The 21,806-nt window shown below is 55.4% G+C and overlaps 1 protein-coding gene across 1 annotated transcript in view; it reads left to right on the top strand.

The window, feature by feature from the left end:
- Positions 1 to 21,806, top strand: part of CACNA1B (calcium voltage-gated channel subunit alpha1 B) — a gene marked incomplete at its 3' end in the record, with an annotated part of 175,264 nt that overhangs the window by 30,161 nt on the left and 123,297 nt on the right. The window contains exons 3-9 of the mRNA XM_045289335.1: positions 1,661 to 1,752; positions 2,985 to 3,137; positions 4,429 to 4,619; positions 16,519 to 16,622; positions 19,351 to 19,466; positions 20,044 to 20,100; positions 20,653 to 20,745. Of these exons, the coding sequence (XP_045145270.1) occupies positions 1,661 to 1,752; positions 2,985 to 3,137; positions 4,429 to 4,619; positions 16,519 to 16,622; positions 19,351 to 19,466; positions 20,044 to 20,100; positions 20,653 to 20,745 (806 nt within the window). The remainder of the gene's footprint in view (positions 1 to 1,660; positions 1,753 to 2,984; positions 3,138 to 4,428; positions 4,620 to 16,518; positions 16,623 to 19,350; positions 19,467 to 20,043; positions 20,101 to 20,652; positions 20,746 to 21,806) is intronic.

The following is a 21,806-nucleotide window of genomic DNA, read 5'->3' as shown; positions in this document are numbered from 1 at the left end:
GAGTGGTCGGGGGTTTCCAACGGCTGACCTTGTGGTCAGCAGCCCAGCGTGTATCTACTGCCCCACCAGGGCGCCTCGGTGGTCCCCTGGTCAAGCATGATGAGTAGGGATGGAGTCTCTCTACCACAGTTTGCTCCTCAGAGTTGACCAGCAGAAGGCTTGGCAGGAGTGGTTGGCGAAGGCTGGAGAGCTCTGAGTGCTGGCGCCGGCATTTTGATGTGCGGGGCACAGAGAGCAGGCTGTGGTGGGGGCTGCTGGGAGTCAAAGGAGCTCTCTTTTCTTTTGCTTTGTTTTTAAGGTGGTACAATGGCAGGGTGGCAGCATCATCTCACCTCCTCATCTAACTTCATGAGGGGGAGGGAGAGGATTGCCATCAACGTCCACCGACGAGGTGGAGGTCAGCCTCCCTGCCCTCCCCGGTCTCTGCCAGTCTGTCCCCAGGCGCCACACAGAACCTACAGCCCGTCCTCATGCTTATCAGGGAGTTTCCAGGCCACAGCACAACTCAGGGGCCGGAAGGGTGCAGCACACAGTTCTTCCATCAGGACGGCTCCTTGGGGGTGCCTGAAGTCAGGCTTCTCCCTTAGCCCTGGGCCCCTCTGCGCTGGCTTTTGCCAGCTCTTCAACTCCACTGGTGAGTGACCAAAGGCACTCGCTCTGCCAGGAAGCTCTTGCCTGCACGTACTCGGCTTCCGCTCGGCTGTCGGCAGATTTGCTGTAACTGTCCGGCCCAGTGGGCGGGAGCCTGCTGCACTTGTAACTTGTACCATCCCTCGTGCTAACCGTTCTCTCTCTCTCTCTGTTTCCTGGGTCTAGAGAATTCTTAGTGCAGGCACCCTGGGTCCCAAAGATGCGCTCCACTTCTGTTCTGCTTCTTGGTGACGTGAGCTCACTTCTGGGTGACTCATTTTAAGCCTGGTGGATGACAGAACCGACCCACCCCCTAGCTAGCGTTACCTCCACCTGATCTGCTCGGTTCTGCTAACGAAGGCTGGCAGACACATTGACTGCACGCGTCACCAGTGATCCAGTCCCCCACGGGCCACCGGCATCTAGCTGCATAGTCTTCCCAGGCATTTGGTTCCCGGCCATGGTAGGAAAGGCCAGCAAAGGCACGCGCTCTTTCTAGAAGATGGGAAGCCCCGCCGTCTGTGTTCGTGGGATGGGACTGATCGGGGGGATCTGGCCCAGTCCTTGGAACTCTCGACCCCACTTTCCCTGCCTCCCGTGTCCTTGTTCCCCTGAGACTGGTGGCAATGTCCAGGACCCCTCCAGCTGGTGTCCTGCTCCTGACCCTGCTCACCGTCCTTCTTAGGAGGACGTTTGACGTGCAGTTAGGGTTGGTTTGGGTTCATGGGCCAGGCTGGGGTGTCAGGGGAGGACAGACTCACAGCTTTCAAGGGGCTCAGTGCCCTCTCAGCAGCAGTGCCTTTGAACTGGGGATGGCCATGTGGGTAAGATGCCACTGCCCACGTGCTCCAGTGAGGTCTGCATTCTGCTGTTGCACCCCTCTGCCCTGGGCTGGGACCCAGAGACGGTGGGGCACTGGGAAGGATGACCTCGTTGCTCTGAGGAGAGCACACGTGGGGGAGCAGGGGGCAGGGTCTCCTCCTTGCTCGGTGATGAAGCCCTTACTTCCCTGCTCTCCTGTTCCTGCCAGGATCTTGGCCACGGCGGGCACCGACTTCGACCTGCGGACGCTGCGGGCTGTGCGTGTGCTGAGGCCCCTGAAGCTGGTGTCTGGGATTCCGAGTGAGTCCAGCAGGCCCACCCCCTCCTGAGCACTGGAGACACACACACACACCATGGTCAGTCAAGCCCCTAAGCAGTGGGCTCTTTGTCTTTGGTGAGCTCTGAGCCTGCTGCTCTTGCTCTCTGGGTGAGGAGGGAGGAGCAGCCATTTCCCAGTCTGCCCCATTTTCCCAGAAGGCCCAGAAGGTGACTCCACTTTCCTCTGACTTGGCTTCCTGAGACATAAGTCTCTCTCCTCTCATTCATGCTGCTGTATCGCCAGCTGTTGATCTTCCCACCAGGGTGAAGAAGAGACCAGGCATGGGCGAAGGTAGAGGGGACAAGAGGCCTGAGAAAACACCAAAGGGCTTGTGGTTCGTAGGCTCCTGGCCCTGCAGCCAGCCTCCAGCCACGCTCCTGGATCATGCAGCCCAAGTCGCGTAGGGAGGGCAGGAGGGACCACCCTGGGCCATGGCTGTCCAGTGAAGTCGAAGTTTGGTCTAGTCTTATGTAAGACCTCATGTCTTGTCCTCTGGGGCATTGTGGGGAAGATCTGGATCCTGTCCATCTAGTATTCAAGAACCAGGGCAGTCTGGGGGAGGAGGGGCAGTGGTGATTAAGTTACTACACTCGGGGAGATGGGCATTTCTTCCTCACTTTCCCAAGAAATTGTGTTCCTAAACACCCCGAGTTCCCTCCCAGAATCCCTGCTCTTCCCCCTCAGGACCCCTGATCTGCCCCTTCTTTCCCGTCACGACCTCCTCCTCTTTCCGTTTAGGGTCGTCTGCGTTTACCGCAGAATCCCTGCTCTTCCCTCTCTGGGTTCCCTGATGCTTCTCCTCAGGGTCTCCTGCTCTGTCCCACTCTCCAAGACCCCCTGCTGTGGCCTGCAGGATCTGATGATTCCCTGTGCCAGAATTTCTTTCTCTTCCCCCTCTGGACCCTTGCTTTTTTCTCCCGAGACCCCCTGCGCTTGGCACACTCTAAGCCCCCTCTGGACCTCCTGCTTGGCTAACCCCCACCTTGCCCTCCCCATACTGAGACTCTGCATAGCCCGTCCCCCAGGCCTGGTCAGGAGTGCCAACTTTGTCCACTCTGCTGTGCCAGAGCCTACACTGGCAGCCGGCTCTCTGCTCACAGCGGGGCCCCTACCCTCACATGCTGACCGGCACCCTCCCCTCTCCACCGTCCTCATTCCGCTCCCCCTCTCTCCCACCCTCTGCTCGCTGACCGTGCCCCACCTGTCTGTCCAGGCCTGCAGGTGGTGCTCAAGTCCATCATGAAGGCCATGGTCCCGCTGCTGCAGATCGGGCTGCTTCTCTTCTTCGCCATCCTCATGTTTGCCATCATTGGCCTCGAGTTCTACATGGGCAAGTTCCACAAGGCCTGTTTCCCCAACAGCACAGGTTGGCATAGCGGCTTCTCGGGCCTGGGGTCCCACAGACACACACACCTGGCACACAGGACAGGGTTTTCTGGACACCGAAAGGAGAGAGGCAAAGACAGAAGCAGGCACAGTTCAGAGCCTGGTAATCCTGGGGAGCGATGGTAGGGGCTGCGCGGGGCGTTGTGGTGGAGGGAGTTAGAATGGCTAAGTTCTAGATGCGTTTTTTAGATGGAGCCAGCAGGGCTGCCAGCGGGAGTGTGCAGGGAGAGGGCCAGCATGAGGGTGCCGCCAGGTTTTAGGGGGAAAACTCACAGAACGGGCTCCACAGTGTACTCTGACAAACGGACACGGAAGTGGAAATCGTTCAGGATCAAAAAGAAAATTTTCACCAAGCTAAAAATAAGACGAATTTTTCTCAAGCTCTCTAACATTGCTACAAACACCGGCCTTCACTGTGAGGCCTGAGCAGCGTCCTCTTCAGAGTTGAGCCGAAGCTGGAAGGAGCACAGGTTCTGTCCGCCCGGTGCTTGTGTGGTCACAGCCAGTGTCTTGAGACAAGCTGGAGGCGCGACCCTGCCCTTATTCACCGGAAAGGCACTTGTCCATAGGAGAAAAACTAAGACCTCCCAGTCTTTTTTTTTAACGTATTTTTTCCCAGTCTTTTTCGCGTTAGCTTCTTATTGAGATGTTTGGAGGTAGGGGTGGGGGGCGGGGGGTTCTGGAGGATTCCTCCGAGTGACCCGGGCTGGCCTGTGTTGTTAGGAAAGCACCGTTGTTTGGTCATCAGTGTCCCTCTGCCCCTTTGGTGAAGTCCTGGAGCAGGGTGCTGCTTGTCACCTGGGCCCAGAAGTCAGCGTGGTTTCCGGCCTTTTCTTCCCACCCTGTGTGGGTCGTGGGCCAGCCGAAGCAGAGTCCCTCTGCGGGGTCACCCTCTGGACACCGTTGGGCTGGCAGTGGCAGCCCCATCCGCAGGCAGGAGAATGAGGCTGGCAGACAGGTGGTCCATGAGAGGAGAATTCAGGGGGAGCAGGCGCAGAGAGAGGTGGGCTCAGGAGGGTGCTGTTCTCCATCTGAAGAGGGAGGGGTCCTAGCATGCTAGGATGAAGGTTACAGTAGAGAGCAGAGGTTGTCCCTCAGTCCCTGGGAGGGCAGGGCTCCCACCAGGAGCTGCCGGGAGGGAGGTCAAGGGAGTTTCCTTGGGCGCCTAGCTCCTGCCAGCCCGCAGCAAGCCTACACTCTGGGGTCTGGTCTGGGCTGTGGGCCCTAGAGGCGTCTGTGCTCTGGCCCAGGCTTGGTTCTCCTCTCCACAGATGCAGAGCCGGTGGGAGACTTCCCCTGTGGCAGGGAAGCCCCTGCCCGGGTGTGTGAGGGGGACACGGAGTGCCGCGAGTACTGGGCAGGGCCCAATTTCGGCATCACCAACTTCGACAACATTCTGTTTGCTGTGCTGACCGTGTTCCAGTGCATCACCATGGAGGGCTGGACCGACATTCTCTACCATGTGAGCACCCGGCCTGCGGCCAAGTGGCTGCACCTGCCATCCCTCCTGCGGCTTTCCTCAAGGGCCGGGGCCACGGAGGCACCTGTCCAGCCGGCAGCCTGTCGGTCGCCGTCCCAGTTCTTGACCTCGCCCCCCACCCTCCCATCCCCTACGCACCCAGGGCAGCTCCCCCTGAGAGGAGAGAAGCAGAGGACTGTGGGATGGAGAGAGGAAACGCACCCTGGGGAAGGTGGCATCCTACAGCCGGCTCTGGGTCGGGCCTGTGGGGCCAGCCCTGTGGGGGCATTGGTTCTGGCCTCTCAAGAAACCCTTGTGCAGATAAGGAAGCCAAGGGTGGAGACGCTCACTGGCTCTCCAGGGGCCCCAGGCTGCTGGCTGCTGGCTGGCAAGCTGCTAGCACGGACTGAGCTGCCCTTTGGTCCACTGTAGGCCCCTCCTTGTTCCGCAGTAGTAGGTTGACTAGGGCTGAGGTACCAGACAACTCGGGCCTGTAGGATTCCCTCATACTGCCATGACTGTGTCCTCGATGGTCCCCAGTCTCGCGGGGATGCAGGCCCCTCCCCAAGTGACCACGATGGAGCTGGGTTTGAGGTCCTCTGTGAGGTGCCTGGCAGGCCCGTTGACTTCTGAACAGACTGAGTCTTCCTGTTGTCCTTGAAGCCTGCCCACCACAGGGCAAGAGGCCAACCAAGTGGCTTGGAGCTTTGGGGGAGGGGAGAAAGGTGTTCTTGGCAGCGTCTGAAGCAGGTCTGTTGGGAAGGTGTGGCTGGTGGGCTGGCATATGTTGGGTAGCCAGTGTGTGCTCGGCTTAGGGACGGTGAACCTGCAGCATAAGGTACTGTCACCTGGAGGTTGTCCAGGTGTGCACAGAGGTCAGGTCTCGGGGCTCTGTGCCCCCCTCCCTGCGTCTGTGCTCTTTGTGCAATGGTGGCATGACAGCGTGTGGCCGGGGAGAAAGACAAGGCCGTACCTCGCACCTTCCCTGTAGGTCCAGGGGCCACAGGTGGATGTCCTCCAGGGGCTCACTGAGTGCTGGGGCAGCGCTACCGTGCTGGCCGGCAGCACGTGAGGAGTTCAAGCAGCTGGCTCTGGGCTCTTCAAACCAGAATCCCTGCTCGGAGTGGGAGTCGTGTCTGGCGCCAGGCTTTGTCTGCTGAAGAGAACAGAGACTGGGGACAAAGGCAGGGATGAGGAGCTTGGCTGTCCTCCCCCCACAGCCCATCAAGGAACAATTTCCACAAAGACAGGCCCTAAAAATAGCTTCAAGCTGGTCATGCTCTTGCGAGCCCCTCCCCCACCCTGCCAAGAGGCTGCGTGGCCAGGCTCACACAGCCCTTAGAGCCCACCCGGTTGGCGGAGGCCACAGGGGACTCAGACTGGAGGGTAGGAGAGCCCTCATACAGGGGGGCACAGAGACTCTGTTCTGCCCTCTCAGTGGGCTGGGCGGCAGGAAGCAGCTAGCTGCTGGGCCAGCCGCCTTGTCTGCACATCCCAGCTGAGCTAACTGTGCCGGCCAGGTGCTGGCCCTCACGAGCGCTGCTGTGTTGGAGCTCGGTGTGGTAGCTACAGAGGCAGTCCATCTCCTTGAGGGTCTCCCTCATTTCCACTGACCCTCCACCAAGAAGAACACCTTCTCTAGATAACAGGTCCAAGGGAAGCAAGACAGTCCCTCCCCATTCTCCCTTCGGACGACCATGACCATGGCCGTACTTCGTCCAAGACAGAGTGGTGTACTCTTCCAACAGTCCTGTGGGTCCCTGCACATCACCAACACAGGGTGAATGTGTCAGCGCTTCAGCCAGGATCCCAAAGGGTCTGTTGTCTGGCTTTCTCTCTCTCTCTCTCTCTCTCTCTCTCTCTCTCTCTCTCACACACACACACACACACACACACACACACACATAGACAAGCCTTGGCCCCGGGGCCCACGTCATCCTCAGAGTGGGCAGGGCTATGGAGAAATACGGACCCAAACAACCGCCAGTGTGGTGGGCCAAAGAGGAGAGAGGGCCCTCCCCCTGGGGCGGGGCATTGTCTGTCCTGGGACTGAGAAGCTGGGCCCACAAGTTCCACAGAATGCTCCCTGGCATCCGGGACATGGGGACAGTGGACAGCTGGAAAGCCAAGTGGCAAGAGCAGGTGGATGGAGCAGAAGCTGAGGTGAGGGTGGGGGGCTGGGGGCATAGAAGAGGAGTCTTTGGAGACAGGGCCAGCTCACCCTCAGACCTTTGAGGTCAACTCGGGTATTTCTCCCACTGGATTCAGGAGCGACTGCCCTGCACCATTGGGCTGGGGGGAGGCTGAGCACCCCCGAGGCTGACCGGGATGGACGGAGGGTCCCCAGAGGGTCCCCGTGCCACTTTTCTCCTGCAGAACTGGCTGCCGTGAGAAGAAATGACTCCCCTGAACTTACAGTCGGTGAGCCAGGTGTGGTCTCTGCAGAAGCCACAGAAGTGCCTTGTGACCGCTCAGCGGTGAACTCCCATCCGTCAGAGACAAGATTCTCCTGGCAGACCTGGCCGTCTCCCTGCCCTCCCAACTTCTACCCTTGGGACATTGTTGGGCCAGACTCAGCACACTGGGGAAGGAGGACATCGCTAGGCTTGGAGGAGAAAATTGGGTGGCGCCTTGCCCTCTGGTGGAAGCGGCCAGCTGCGGCCTCGGACAGCATGCCGGGCATTTCCTTGACCAGCCGGGGCTGGACACTTCACTACAGGATCGAGATGCAAACCCTCTGTGACCCAGGAGTGATCTGAAAGCCCTGGAGTCTGTCTAGTTTGCATGGGGGTAGGTGGGGGGTGTCATAGGAAGGGTTACTCTTTAGGAACCAGTGCTATCTTATGAATGTTAGCTTCTGACCTTAGACCTAGCATCCATGAAGATCAGAGGCGGCAAGGATATTCAGACTTGTTGGTGTAAACGCTCTGATGGGCAGCAGAGCAGATGAGTCTCGCTCACTGGTTGGATGGACAACGGAGGGAATGAGGAATCGGAAAGGATGCCAGATTGGATCAGTGAGCCATCCAGAAAGGGGTGGCGCACTCTGGCTCACCGTAGCCCTACAGGACAGAGTAGAACTGCCCCTTTGGTTCCTGAGGCCGTCACTCTTTGCAGGAGCAGGAAGCCTCCTCTTTCTCTGGCTGGTGGGTTGGAGCTGCTGGCTTGTGGCGAGCAGCCCAACACATAACCCACTCCGTCACCCTGGACTGATGCAGTGGCCGAGAAAAGGGCGCAAATATAGCGGTGGCATGAGCTGGCACAGGACGGGGGCAGTGTCTCGTTCTCTTGTGCATGGGGTCACTGTGACTAAGAACTGACTCGATGGCCCGTGACAACAACAGAAAAGGTGTTGCTACTTACCGAGGTGCTACCTATCCTTGGGTGCAAGGGGCCATCTAATTTTGTTTCAGCAAGCATGATGGTGGCACTTGGGAACTCTGTTTTAGGTGACGACTTTCCTCCAGGTGACGACATTGGTGTGTGGTTGGTCATCTGGGACGAGGTGCTGAGTGTAGCTGGGGAAGAGAAAGCCAAAGGCAGTGCTCGGGGAGATCGAGGTGGAAACCAGGAGTCACCAGAAGAGACTGAGCTGGTGAGGTCTTGGAAACGGACGAGGGCAGCATTTCAGAACGTGCTCACCAGGTCAGTTGATGCTGAGAAGTCAAGGAAGTGAAGAAGCGAGAAGAAGGGCTCCCTTTGGCGAGAAGAAGGCTAGTGGCAAACTTGATAGCCGTTTTGGTGCTGGGGACACAACCCTGAAATAGAGAAAAAGGATTACGGGACTGAGACAGTCAGGGTAGCCACCTCTATAGGGCTTTCCCTAAGGAGGGGTGGTCACACAGGGGGGTGTCTAGTCTAGGTTCCTAAAACCTTGGTTTTTCGCCAATGCTGTGGTAGTTACACAATCTGTTGTCAGTTTGATACTTAAGAGTGAAGGGGTGGAGTTTAGCCTGTCAATCAGGTCACAGGTTAATGATCCCATTTGGAGGCGCTAACGGGATAAAAAGCTCGCTGGAGGAGGGACACACAATCACTCCCTGCAAGACATTCCTGTTGAGAAGACACATGGAGCTACTCTAGAGCCTGGGACCTGAAGGAGCCAGGTGGAGAACCCTGCCCACACTGAGATGCTTCCACCGCCACTAGATCCACAAGACTTTCCACCCACTGGCCTGTGATCTTCCTGCATTCTGCATCATTGCATGTGTTGTGTGAGTCTGAAGAGGAATTTACAGACTGGTATCGGACATATGGGCTAATATCGGACTTACGGACTTGATCTGGACTGGGATGTTTTCTCAATATTCAGTTGCTCTTGTAGATAAAGCTCTTCCTATACACATGCGTGTCTGTGCACTTGTTTCTCTTGTCCGCCCAGATCAGCACAGATGCCCCTCCAGTGCAGCATGCGTCTCTTCCTTTAATATCACCCGTTCTTAAGGCCCTCGCCCTCCTGAAATGACTGAGGGGCTGGATTCTGTTTTGGTGCCGAGGCGCTGGATTCCTTCTGTCTTCCTTTGATGCTTGCTGCATCGTTCAGTATTTTGTCCATAGAATTCTTTAATCCTGCAACTTGAATTTTCCTTCAGTTCTTTCAGCTTGAGAAATGCCGAGTGCATGCTTTCTTTTTGGGTTTCTAAGTCCAGGTCCCTGCACATATCATTCAAGACTGTGTCTTCTCAAGCTGCCCTTTGTCAGCTCTGTGCAGATCGTTAACTTCACTGTTCCCTCTTTCACTTTCGTCCTCTACGTTGGAAAGCAAGTTTCCGAGTCTCTTCTGACATCCACTTTGGTCTTTTCTTTCTTTCCTGTCTTTTTAGTGATCTTTGCTTTCTTCACGGATGCTGCCCTTGATGCCCTCCCCGAGCCCATCTGGTCTCTCCTTGATCGGTTCTTGAGTTTCTCTCCAAATTCAGGTAGGCTGGCCCCACGTTCACGCGCTGGCCCCCATAGATGTGTTTTAATCTTCAGCTTCAGTTTGCACTTGCGTACGAGCAATGGGAGAGCTGCTTGCAATGGACCCTGGCTTCATTTTGCATGTCTCCGTCATCTTTTTCCCACGGATGTGGTCCATGGGATTCTCTCATATTTTTCTGGTGGTGTCTAGATGTTTAGTCACTGTGTGTGCTGTTGAAAATGTGGTACTCGCATTGAATAAGTCGCTGGTCTTGCAAAGTCCTGTCATGGGATCGGCATCATTTCTTTCACTACGATGGTCGTGCTTTCAGCTACTGAGCCTTTCTTGTTTCCAGCGTTTACCTTCTAGTCACCAGAAACCCCCGGAGGGTCTCGAGACATGTTTAAGCAATGTCAGAGGGCAGAAGTTGGTAAAAATCTGAAATTTCTTCATCTTTGGCATCATGGGACTTACGGATAGATCTTGACGAGTGCTTTTGGACAGTGACCCCAATGGCGTTCCTGGCACAGTAGATCACATGACTGTCCAGTTTAAACGGCCTCTGCCGGCCCGCCCGCAGCTCACGGAGGCCTGGGATATCGATCGTCAAGCGTTCCCTTTCATTTCCACAGCTTTCGGTTTTGCGAAACTGTCCCTTCTGCGTCTTCGTGGACGTTTGCAGCTGCGTCTCGCATTTGCGTCACGACACGTCAGTCGATAACGGTGCTGGAAGCCCCGCTCAGCCCGCGGAACTAAGGCGGAGTCTGCCCTGCGGAGGCACCTTGCCCGTTCGGGTGCCTCCACCCGAGGGGCGTGGCTTCCTGCGCTGTCACCAGGGCTCTGCTGCGACGCGCCCCTCGTGTGTAGGCGTGGTGCCTAAGAGCGGTGCTGAGCCGCCCCAAATGCCGAAGATGCCCACCTGAGTTTTTTACTAGAAATGTTATTATTTTACCTTTAAGGACAACCCATTTTGAGTTAAATTCTGCGTAAGTTAAGAAGTTTAGGTCGTTGCTCTTCTTTTGTTGCCTGTGGATGTCCAGGTGCTCCCGTGCTGTTCGCTGGAAGCGCTGTGTTTCCTCCACTGAACAACTGCTTTGCACGTTTGCCAGGAATCAGCCGAGCACATTTCTGTGAGTCTTTTTGGAGGTTGTCTGCTCTTCCACTGACCTGCGCGTCTGTGTCTTTGACAGTTTCGTTTCGTCTTGACTCCTACAGCTGTATAAATAAGTCTTAAAGTTGGACGGGCTGGTTCTTCCCACTTTGTTCTGTTCAGTATTTTAAAAGGTGCTTTGGTTTCTTTCCCTCCCTGAGTGCTTTAGAATGACCTTATTGATAACTATAGCAAAAAATTCTGCTCTGTTTGTGTGTGTGCATTTACCTTTGCTGCAGTGGGGTGGAGCTGTGAAAACTTCTTAGACATAACAAAATCCTTTCAGGGAATGAGTCGCTGGGACTGCTGGGGAATCAGGACCTCATCGTGTCAAGGGGACACCAAGATGAGTTGGCATAACAGAGTTCGCGAAGACAATGTTCTGTGTCCTAATTTGGCGAGGTGCAAGTAGGAGGTAGCTGATGAGCAGCCATCTAAATGCAACTATGGTCTATCGCTGTCCAGAAGCAAGAAGAATGACGAAGATCATAGAAACAAGTGATTGCCCGGGCAACCACCAATCTCTACAGCCCTTAAAGAACTAGCTGGTGCCCGGCTGCCACTACCAGCTGCTCTGAAAAGTATCACATGAGAAGGCCCTTAGTCCTTAGTCGACTCAGAGAAAAATGTGAAGCAGGGCTCAGCATCGGCAAAGACACCAGGCTCCCTGGTCAGATCGCGACGAGGGAGCCCCCGACTATGCCCCTTGTCATCCTGCAGGTCTGGAACGGAGCCACCTGTGTTAGAATAATCAAACTTTTAGGCTCCAAAGGACAGCATTCACCCACGGAAGAAGTGCAGAGGCTGAGGAAAGGAGCACTGGGACCCAGACACACAGAGAAGTGGGAGAAGTGGGAGTGCATTGACGGGGATTGCAAGGGACGAGTTGAAACAAAATGCATATGTATTGTTGACTGTAAAGCTGATAATCTGTTTTATGAACTTTCTCCCAATTTACAGTAAAAAGGGCTTTTTACATTTGTTTAAAGAAAAACCCTGCTGAGGATTTTCTTCGGAATTACATAAAATCTGTACATCAATTTTGGGAGAATTGGCATTGTTGTCAAGTTGATTCTGACTCACAATGATCCTTTGGACAGAATAGAACTGCCCCTAGAGTTCCCAAGCCTGCAATACTTATGGAAGGACACTGCCACATCATTCACCCGTGGAGTGGATGTTGGCTTTGAACTGCTGACTTTTCACTGTCCCACCTTGTTACCGCTCCTTGTTACTGCATGCAACTCAGACTCATGCACTGACAGGACAGAGTCATTTGCCTACATTTTTGTTTTTGTAGCTCTTCTATGACTTCTTTCGCCAGCATTTTATAATTTTGAGAGGAGATGTAAGTGCATGGATGGTGAGATTTCTCCAGACTCACCACCATAAATTCACAGCAACCCTACAGGACAAGGTGGGACTGCTCTGGTGGGTTTCTGAGACCATAACTCTTTACAGGACTGGAAAGCTATGTGTTTTTCCCTTGGAGCCGCTGGTGGTTTCAAACTGCTGACCTTGAGAATTGTAGCCTAGTGCTTTACTATGCCACCAGGCTTCTCTTGTTAGATTTACTCCTAAGTATTTCCTTACTTTTGAACTGTTGTAAATAATGTTGTGCTTTTAATTTTGATGTCAAAATGTTCATTGTTAGTATGAAGAAATATAATTGATTTTTGCATGCTTATCTTGTATCCTGTTTAGTTTCCATTAGTTTGTGAAGTTTCCTGTTATCTTTCTGTTATTGATTTCTAGTGTGATTCCATTATGGTTGATCTACACTCGGTATAGGTTTGTTTTATGGCCTCTCTGTGTTTGTCCCGTGGATATTTGAAAGGAATGTGCACACTGCTCTTGTTGGGTGGAGTGTTCTATAAAGATTGATGAGCTACGGTTGGTTCATGGTTACTGAGTTGTTCGGTGTTTGCTGAGCTTTCCCGTCTAGTTCCAGCAACCATTGGGAGAGGATCATTGGCGTCTCCCCCTCTAATTGTGGTTTTGTCTATTCCTCCTCTCAGTCCCTCAGATTTGCTTCACGTGTTTTGCAACTGTGTTGTCTGAGACATACATATTTACAGTTGCTATGCCTTTTTCATCCAGAGACGTTTGATTACACGAAAAACGTGGCATCAGGATTTGAGGAAGGTGTACTAACAACCTGTGATGTGCAGATAACACAAGATTGTTTGCTGAACGTGAGGAGGACTTGAAGCATTTGCTGATGAAGATCAGGGATCGCAGCCTTCAGTGTGGATTGCAACTCAATGTAAAGAAGACCCAAATGCTCACAACTGGACCGATAGGCCACATCCTGATAAATGGGGAAAAGACTGAATAGTCAAGGCTTTTGTCTTGCCTGGATTCACGATCAGTGCTCATGGAGGCAGCAGTTGGGAGATCAAACAATGAGTGAATCTGCTGCAAAGACTTCTTTAAAGTGTTGGAAAGCGAGGATGTTACTTTGAGGACAAAGGTGCCCCTCACCTAAGCCAGGATGCTTTCATTTACCTCAAGTGCACATGAAAGTGGGACATTGAATACGGAAAACCGAAGAAGAATTGATACACTTGGATCATGGGGCTGATGAAGAATATTGACAGTATCATGGACTGCTCAAAGGACAAACATCTGTCTTGGAAGAAGTCCAGCCAGAATGCTCCTTAAAGGCAAGGATGGCGAGACTTGACGGCATTTGATGCACTTTAGACATATTGTCGAGAGGGACCAGGCTCTGGAGAAGGACATCATGCTTGGTAAAGTAGCAGGGCAGCGAAAAAAGAGGAAGACTTTCAACCAGATCGATTGACATAGTGGCTACACTGATGGGCCCAAATGTAAGAACCATTTCAGAAGTTTGGCTTTGATGTGCCATCTTGAGAATTTCTTTGGGGTTTGCTCGGGTTCTTGAACCCGTAGGCTTATGTCTCTCTTCTTCGCAGTTTCCAGTCACTGTATCTTCAATGGCTTTCTCAGCATTGTCCTTTTCTCTTCTGGGCTGCGGATGACAAGAACACTAGATGCTTTGTCACATTCTCACAGTCCCTGAGACGCCTTAATCTCTAGCCTACTTTCGCCGTTCTTCAGATTGGGTGGCTTGGGTCGTCTCCTCTTCGTCAGCACCGATTCTTTCCTCTGCACCTTACCTTCTGCTGTCAAGCCCACCCATTGTTGTCTTTATATTTCATTTAACTATATTCTTAATGATAGAAATTCCATCTGGTGCTTTGAAACCAAATTTCATTGTGACAACATAGCCCACTTTGCTCCTTTTTATGCCTTTTATTTATTCTTGGAGACTTTCCCTCATTTGTCTCAGGTTTACCCTTGAAAACATTTTCATGATGGCTGTTGTAAACCATTTGCTTGAGAATTCTAACATCGTTGTCATTGCAATACTGGCACCTACTGACTGTCCTTTTGCCGTTCAGTTTGAGATCTTCCTGTTATCATTGAAACCTAAACGTTTTTGGGTATTTTTTTCATGAGACTTGGGTCTTACTCAAACATCTTCTCGTAGCAGCTGCCTTCCACTGGCCCTAGCAGGTCAGTGCCAACTGGGGGTGTCAGTCGCACTTGGCCCCAGAGATATGTGGTGGAGAGGTCCTGGTCCTGCTGTCCCAGATGTCCCAGTCCTGGCTCCATTGGGTTAAGAGTGCCTCGTTACCCCTCCACGTGCACTCCACAGACTGTGCGTGGTCTCGTCAGCACTACACAGTGGCTCGTCCTGACTTTCCTTTTGGTTCTTCTGACACTGCCCCAGTGGGCACACGTGGACTGGGTGACTCACTGCTGCTATGTGGGAGCAGAAATCGGGCTCCCCATTGGGTCTGTGCAAGCAGGGGTGGAGATGGGGGACATACTTTTCATGTGTTACCTTGTTGGAAAAAAGCAATTATTTTTTGGCTTGCTAGGCCCCCTTTCCTGGCCCTTTAGTTAGAGAGAACAGGCTCTTAATGACCTGTGCCGGCTGGCGTTTCTGGGCTGCTAGCTCTTTCAGCTCCCAAACTGGGACGGATGTACATAGCAAAAAGGACAGACACCCAGGAAACGGACTGCCATGTTGTTTCCTGAACTCCCGGCCAGGCCCTCGCCAGTCTAGCTTCTTGTCTTGTCTTACGTTTGCTTTCTATTCCCACAGAGTTTTAGCTGTTGAGGTAGTTGGTTTATTGTGCCAACCTGGCCGATAAGCACATGTGGGGTTCATTGAAGGGCGGATGGATAAATGGCTTGGTGAGCCTCACCTTTCTAGTTCTCGGGTCTCTGGCTTTGTGGTCGCACCAGGGTGCAGCTGCCTTAGCAGTTCCCTGCTTCAGCTGGCAAGGCTGACTTCCTGCAAGACATCCCCAAGGAGAAGCCACATGGGCCTACCCCGATGCAGTCCTGGGTGCTGGAGCAGCCGTGTGGAGACCCTGCCAGCGCTGAGATGCTTACACATTCACTGACTCGGCTTTCCTCCTGCTGTTGGCATTGTTGCCTCTGTTTTGTGAGATGGAGGAGGACTTGGTGGACTGGTGTTGGACATATGGGTTAATGGGTTAATGTTGGACTTGTGGGCTTGGGCAGCCCTGGGTTGGGATATTTTCTTGATGCGCACTTAACCTTTACATAAAACTCTCTCTTATACATGAGTTGATGTGGATTTCTTTCTCCGAAGTACCCAGACTAACACAGCTATATTTGCAGAATAGGGAAGAGCACATCTACGCCATCTTTGTAGAAACACAAGTCGTTTGTTTTCTTAAGATGAGAGCAAATCCAGTAGCCTGGCTCCTGGTGGGAATGACCCATTAGTAAGAAAAATTGCAGGAGCCAAGGCCATCGGCAGGTGAGCTGTTAAGTTGATTCTGACTAAGAGCAGAACTGCTCCACGGGGCTTTCAAGGTGAGGGCCTTTCCGAAACAGAGGTCTAGGCCTGCCTCCCATGGTGCTTCTGGGTGGGTCTGGACTGCCCGTCTTTTTGTTAGGAGTTGACTGCTGTGCTGCCCAGGGGCTCCAGGTACGTGAGAGGGGGCGAGATCACACAGGTGAGAGGAGTGAGGTCGTACAGGTGCCATGGGAGGGAGGAAGAGTAGGGAGGGGCCAGTTGCAGGAGGTTGGTCACTCTGGTGGTGCCTGTGGTTGGTGGGCCTGAGCCAGGACCATCAGCCCCTTGATATGGGCATTGCCTCCACACAGAAGAGGAAGGTGGCCATTGATCCTCAGTGCCCACGGCCTCTGCCCTCGACCAGTTCTCCACGGGGCCCTGCAGAAGCAAAAGTGAACAAGCCTGGGGTTGAGTTATGTGTGGAGGCGGTGCACCCCCTTGGAAGCCCCCTTAGGGAGCTGGCCCCCTGTGCTCTCAGCCAGGGCTCTAGCTTCTCCCTTGGTCCAGGCAGAGATGGGACGTGGGTGATGAGAGCTTGTGGGAGGCTCGGCCCGCCCTGAAGAAGAGGTGGCCCAGGGCCTCACAGATTCCTCTGACCTGCAGGAGCTGCTGCAGACCGAGGTCAGTTTGGACCACTGCAGGCTGGAGGGACTTTTCAGGAGGACCATTCTTTGGCCCTTCCAGGGGATCAGGAGGCCTGCTGGGCCCTGAGGGCCTGCCAGGAGAGGCATTAAGCAGAGCTATCCCTCCATGGGGCTCCTCCTTAGCTGTTGACTGGCCCCCTGGGGAGGGGCCAGTAGGGCTGAGCATACCTTGCCCCGTGAGAACCTCAGTTGAGACAAAGCTTCTCAGGTTGGGGCACCCCAGTCTAGGTGCTACCCACGCTTGCTCCTAGAAACAGAAAGCAGCCCACAAGCCTGTCCCACAGGCAGTCTCTCAGTGGGCTGGGCTGCAGCTCTCCCGCCTCACCCTCTTCTGTTGCTTGCAGACCAATGACGCGGCTGGCAACACCTGGAACTGGCTCTACTTCATCCCCCTCATCATCATCGGCTCCTTCTTCATGCTCAACTTGGTTCTGGGTGTGCTCTCGGGGTAAGAGGCTCTGCTGGCTGAGGGCAGTGCTCTTTGGGTGTTCAGGCCAAGCAGGGCGGCCTCAGAGGCAGCTGCAGTGTGGGCAGCGTGGGGGGAACCTCTGCAGGCGGGCAGTGTTCCCAGCCTCCTGAGAGCTGGCCAGCTTTTCTTGGTGCCTCCTCCCTACCCTCCCTTGACCACCCCTCCCCCCACCGTCCCCACTGCCCTGGCCTCTGTCTGCAGGATCTGCTGCTCCAAGGAGAGGGACTGCCACATCTTCTTGGAGAGCTTGCGGTGGGGCTTCCTGTGTGTGCTGTGATGGCCTTTCTGGCCTCCACTCCGCTCCTCTCCCTCGTGTTGCCCCTCCCCCCTGGGCGAGTCTCCAGCCGAGGCCAAGGGGCCCAGGGCTGGGGGTTCCCCCTGGAGACAGAGACCCTGCTGTGGGCTTGTCCGGGGCTGAGGAAGCTGTGCTGTCTCTGGGGCCCAGCCTGGCTTCAGACCCCTGCCGGCCTGGGGACACGGCTCCCTCCCCCTGTAGGTTCCTGCTCCCAGGTTCCTGTGGGTTAGGGGGTCAGGGGCCAAGTCTGGTGAACTGGGGATGGTGTCCCCCTGGACTGGGAGGCAGCTTTGGAGTACCTTTGTCTCGTCCCTCTCCTGGAAGCACCTCACAGCACAGGGCACACAGAGCTTTTGACCTGCTGCAGTCGTGGGGTCCTTGAATGCTGAGACTCAGCTGAGACCCAAGAGACCGGGCACGAGGAGGGTCAGAAGGGGAGAAGGCAGTCTAGGCGGAGGAGACCCTAAGGAGGTGCAGGGGGGCTGGGGGAGGGTCGTGTTCTGTGTGGTGTATCCAGTCGCAGTGGGCGCTGAGGTCGGAGTGGGGATAGAGGATCGAGGCCATGCTGTGACCCTGTTCAGGGTCTCTTAGTCAAGCAGCCTGTATTGCCCCAGGTGTCCCCTGCTGCCCCTCCTGGGAGCATCCTGAACCCACGGGCAAAATCCCTGTTGAGCCGATTTCTGGTGCCCAGAGGCCCCAGAGAGACTGCAGCCCTAGGAGGCTGGCGGGGAGGGGTCCTTTAAGCCAGTCAGTGGGCTCTGTGGACCCCACACCGGGTGTACTCAGGACAGTAGCCACACCCTTGACCACTGATCATATGCTGCCTGGACACCCTGTACAGCCAGTACACCGCCTCCCTCCCCCCGCCCCAAATTCCCGGGCCCTGACTCTCACAACGAGTGCTTTAGAGGCTCCCAACCAGGATGCTAGGCTGAGCGACTACTGCAGGCCCTTGGTCATCTGAGACCTGCCTTTTCTGTGGGCCAGGCTGCCAGCCAGCTTCGTTGTGGCTTTGGAATACCGCCCCCCACTCCCCACCCCGCCCCAGTTCTCTAGATGCCTCAGCAAACCCCACGAATGGGAGTAACAAAGTCGTCTTCCTGCTGCCGTCTGGAAGCCTAGAAGTCGGATTCAGGGCACTGGCTCTGGTCCCCTCTGAGCGTCCGCCATCTCCACCTGGCTTGCTCTTCCCCATCTCCACTTCTCTCACAAGACTGACCTCAGCAAAGACCACCCACTCCCAAATGGGATTAGAACCGCTTGAGGGCCTAGGATTTACATCACGTACTTGTGGGGCATGGTTTGATTCGTAACTGAGCTCTGAAGGAACTAGGAGTCTGGTGGGGGGTGGGGAGTGGCTCCTCCCAGCAGGTTCAGGGCCCCGGACTCTGAGCGGGACTTGGCTGGGAGCCACGCTCCCTGCTGCTGTGGCTGTGTGCCAGGTGTCAGGCTTGCCAGAACAGGAGGGGACAGCCCCGACCAAGAGCAGGCCCTGCTCTTTTGTTCTGGGGTGTGATCAGTCCTGTTGTTTCTTTGGGGACCTGGACCTTATCCCAAACCGAAGCTGAGGAGTCTGGGACAGCGGGCTGGTGCATGGATGCATGTATGCCTCTGTGTGCATCTACACAAGTGCATGCTCATGAGCATTTGACATTTCTCTGCGTACAACATGTGTTGCATGTGTGCATGTGTGTACAGACATGAGCAGGTGAGTGCAAGCATGTATGTATGTGTGTGTATAGGCATGAGAGTGTGCATGTGTGTGCACATATTTTTTTATTCTGTTTGTGCATATATTTTAAGCATGTATGTGTGCACATGTAGGTGTGCTTGTGTGGGAATATATGTCTGCGTGTGAGTTGCACGTGTGAGTGTGTGCAGCTGTGTGCATGAGTATGCAAGACTGAGTGTGCATGTGAGAATGACCCTTGGGGCGCTGGGGGGCTGTGGGAGGTGGCATTGCTGGGTTCAGGAGGGGTGGCACTTTCTGTCCAGCTGTGAAGAGTCAGGAAGTTTGAGGGTCTCTTCATGAGCCTCCTGGATAGGTGGAGGACCCTGTGAACTCTGTCTTGCACGGAGCTCCGGGGGCGGGTCCCCCTCACCCTGAAATGGCTTTCAGGCAGAATCCACTGAGGACACTGTGTGAAAGCCCTCTGCAGGGGCCAAGTGGCACCCAACAGGCGCATGACGGGGCCTGGGGGGGGGTGCGCATTCGCCGGTGCCCCTCGGCACCTTGGGTGGGGACTAGGATACCCCCTCTGGGGACTATGTGCTGTGGGGCCTGGGGAGGGAGACAGGTAGGGGAGGCAGCCGGACCCACCGGGGGGCTCGCCTGGGCCTGTCTGCCTGGCCCTCTGCCTCCTGGGCTGCCCACCTCTTTCCTCTGACCCACCGGCCTTCTTGGCCCCCCAGGGAGTTTGCCAAGGAGCGGGAGCGTGTGGAGAACCGTCGTGCCTTCCTAAAGCTCCGCCGGCAGCAGCAAATTGAGCGGGAGCTCAATGGGTACCTGGAGTGGATTTTCAAGGCCGGTGAGTGCTAACGGGCAGCCCCCAGGCCTAGCCCAGCCCACTGCCCCATGCGATGACTCAGTCCAGGAGGATGGGGAGGGGCGGAGGCCCTCTAGGTGCTTTGCAGGGGCAGGGGCTCTCCAGCCCATGGGGCCTGGTGGCCCGGAGCACACTGGCCTAGCTCCCACCCAAGGCTGATTGCCCAACAAGCAAGGGGAGTGCAGGCTTGCTTGTGCTTCCTAATCTGTAGTGAGCAGTTTCACATGCTCACATGGTGCAATTAGTAAGTAAGCACAAATAAGCCTATGCTTACCAAGCTTGGTAAGCTGCCCAACTTGAGCCCTGTCAACACTGATCCCCACGCCCTGGCACCCAGCCCAGGGCAATCCACTCTATATTGCCCACAGGGGGCACCCTGCTTGCCTGTGGGCTGCCGTAGGGCAGGGTAGCCTTTCTTGCTAGAGGAAGCTTAACCTGGGTCCCCGTGGCTTCGGAAGCATGGGTTCTGGGCAGGCAGGCACTCTATGCAGGACTGAGCCTCACTGGAGTATTATGGGGTCGGGCAGGAAGGCCCCCACTGAGCAGGTCTCTCTCACAGAGGAGGTCATGCTGGCCGAGGAGGACAAGAACGCAGAGGAGAAGTCCCCTTTGGATGGTAGGTGGCTCACCTGCTCCTGGCTCATGGGGACGGGTGGAAGCAAGGACGTGGGACAGGGAATGCTCTTTGCATTCTGACTGGGTGCTGGGACCTCAGTGAAAGATGGAGAAGGGAAGGTGGGCACCCCTGGCCATGCTGCTCCTCCTCTGAAGGACAAGGACTGACAAGGGGCAGCCCTCCCCCACCACGTGTGTCCTGTCCTTGGTCTCTGCTCTTCTGGGCGGCCTGTGTGAGGTGCCGTCCTGGGCTGCAGGCCTCACTGTGACTCTCAGCTGCAGAGAGCACGTTTCCGTCAGCAGAGGGGTGGCTTTGGTGGTGCTGCTTCTGGAAGCTTCCGAACCATAGTGTTGCCCAAACTGGGCCTGTCCCTAGTGCTCAAGCGAGGGGCACCTGCTCAGCCGGGCCTCCAATTGGGCCCAGTCTCGGTATCCCACAGACTTAATTTGGGAGACAGGGATGGGTAGAGACCACCTGAAAATCCCCTGTCCCTGTGCCTGTGCTGTGGGTCTGAGAGGGGCTCATGCTCACGGGCCTCTGCCCCGGTTAAAGCAGTGCTGAAGCGGGCAGCCACCAAGAAGAGCCGCAACGACCTGATCCATGCAGAGGAGGGTGAGGACCGCTTCACAGACCTGGGTGCCATTGGTGAGTTCCCACTGCCGCCTGCCCGACGCCTGCCCCTGCGGGAGCTGCTGCTTGGAACGCCTGGGGGCCTGAGTGTGTGTGAGTCCACTGCTGTGCAGAATCCCAAGCATGTCGGGGGTCCTGAGAGCCCTTTGGCTCTTGAGGGGGGTCCTCAGGTGAGAAGGGTCATGAGGGGTGGGAGGTCCTGAAATGTGGGGAGTCCTGAGTGAGTTTGGGGGTCCCGAGCATGTGATAGGTTCTGCCCACCAGATAGCCTGGCAATGTGTCTTCTACCGCACACAGGCGTGCAGCCAGGGTCCTGCCTATGGCACTGAGGGGCCAGTGTGCAAGGGTGGCTTTCCCTGTGATGCCCATCTGAAGCCAGCACCGTGGTGGACCTCAGTTAGGGCGACTGAGAAACAGGTTCCTTACTCTCATAGGCACCTGGAGCAGACCTAAATTGACAGGGTCTCCTTGGGGTCTCCTGCTCCGACCCAGGGCCAGGTGGCATGCGCTGACAGCCAGCGATGTTGGGCACGGCTAGATTTCTCTGGGCTTACCTCAGACAGCACACACTCACCATGGGGAGCTTTGGGGTCTTCCTCGTTTTACAAAAATGGCTTAGGCAGCCTTTTCCCGGCCATCCAGTCCACTTACTCACACGCTCGTGCGCTTCTCCACGAGCAGGGCCACCATGCTTTGTGCGAGCTTTCCCCCCGCCCCCTGATGGCCATCCATTTCTTCTCAGGGGCTCTTCTTCCACCGCAAGAACTGCTGCCCCAGATTCCTGCCCGTGTCTGTGAGCCCCGTGGCTGCGGGTCAGCCCCCGAGAGCAGGACTGCCAGGGGCCGCAGAGTCTGAATTTGAGAGTTGTCACCACCCTGCTTCCCAGGAAAGCGGTGATTCATCTTGGAGTCACTAGCACTGCTGGAGGCCCTGCCCCCTCCTCTGGTCCCCTTCCTGCTCCTGCCAGCTGGATGCTGGTTTGATGAGTGGAGAGGGATAGTGTTGGGGCGGCAACTCCCATTTCACTCCTGCTGCTGATTTTGGCCCTCCTTTTAAATGTCTGTTTACCTACTTGG

Source organism: Echinops telfairi, unplaced genomic scaffold, assembly GCF_000313985.2.
Source record: "Echinops telfairi isolate 266 unplaced genomic scaffold, ASM31398v2 ScPeMD7_25;HRSCAF=90, whole genome shotgun sequence".
Taxonomy (NCBI): Eukaryota; Metazoa; Chordata; class Mammalia; order Afrosoricida; family Tenrecidae; genus Echinops; species Echinops telfairi.
This window is presented reverse-complemented; position numbering and strand designations above follow the sequence as displayed.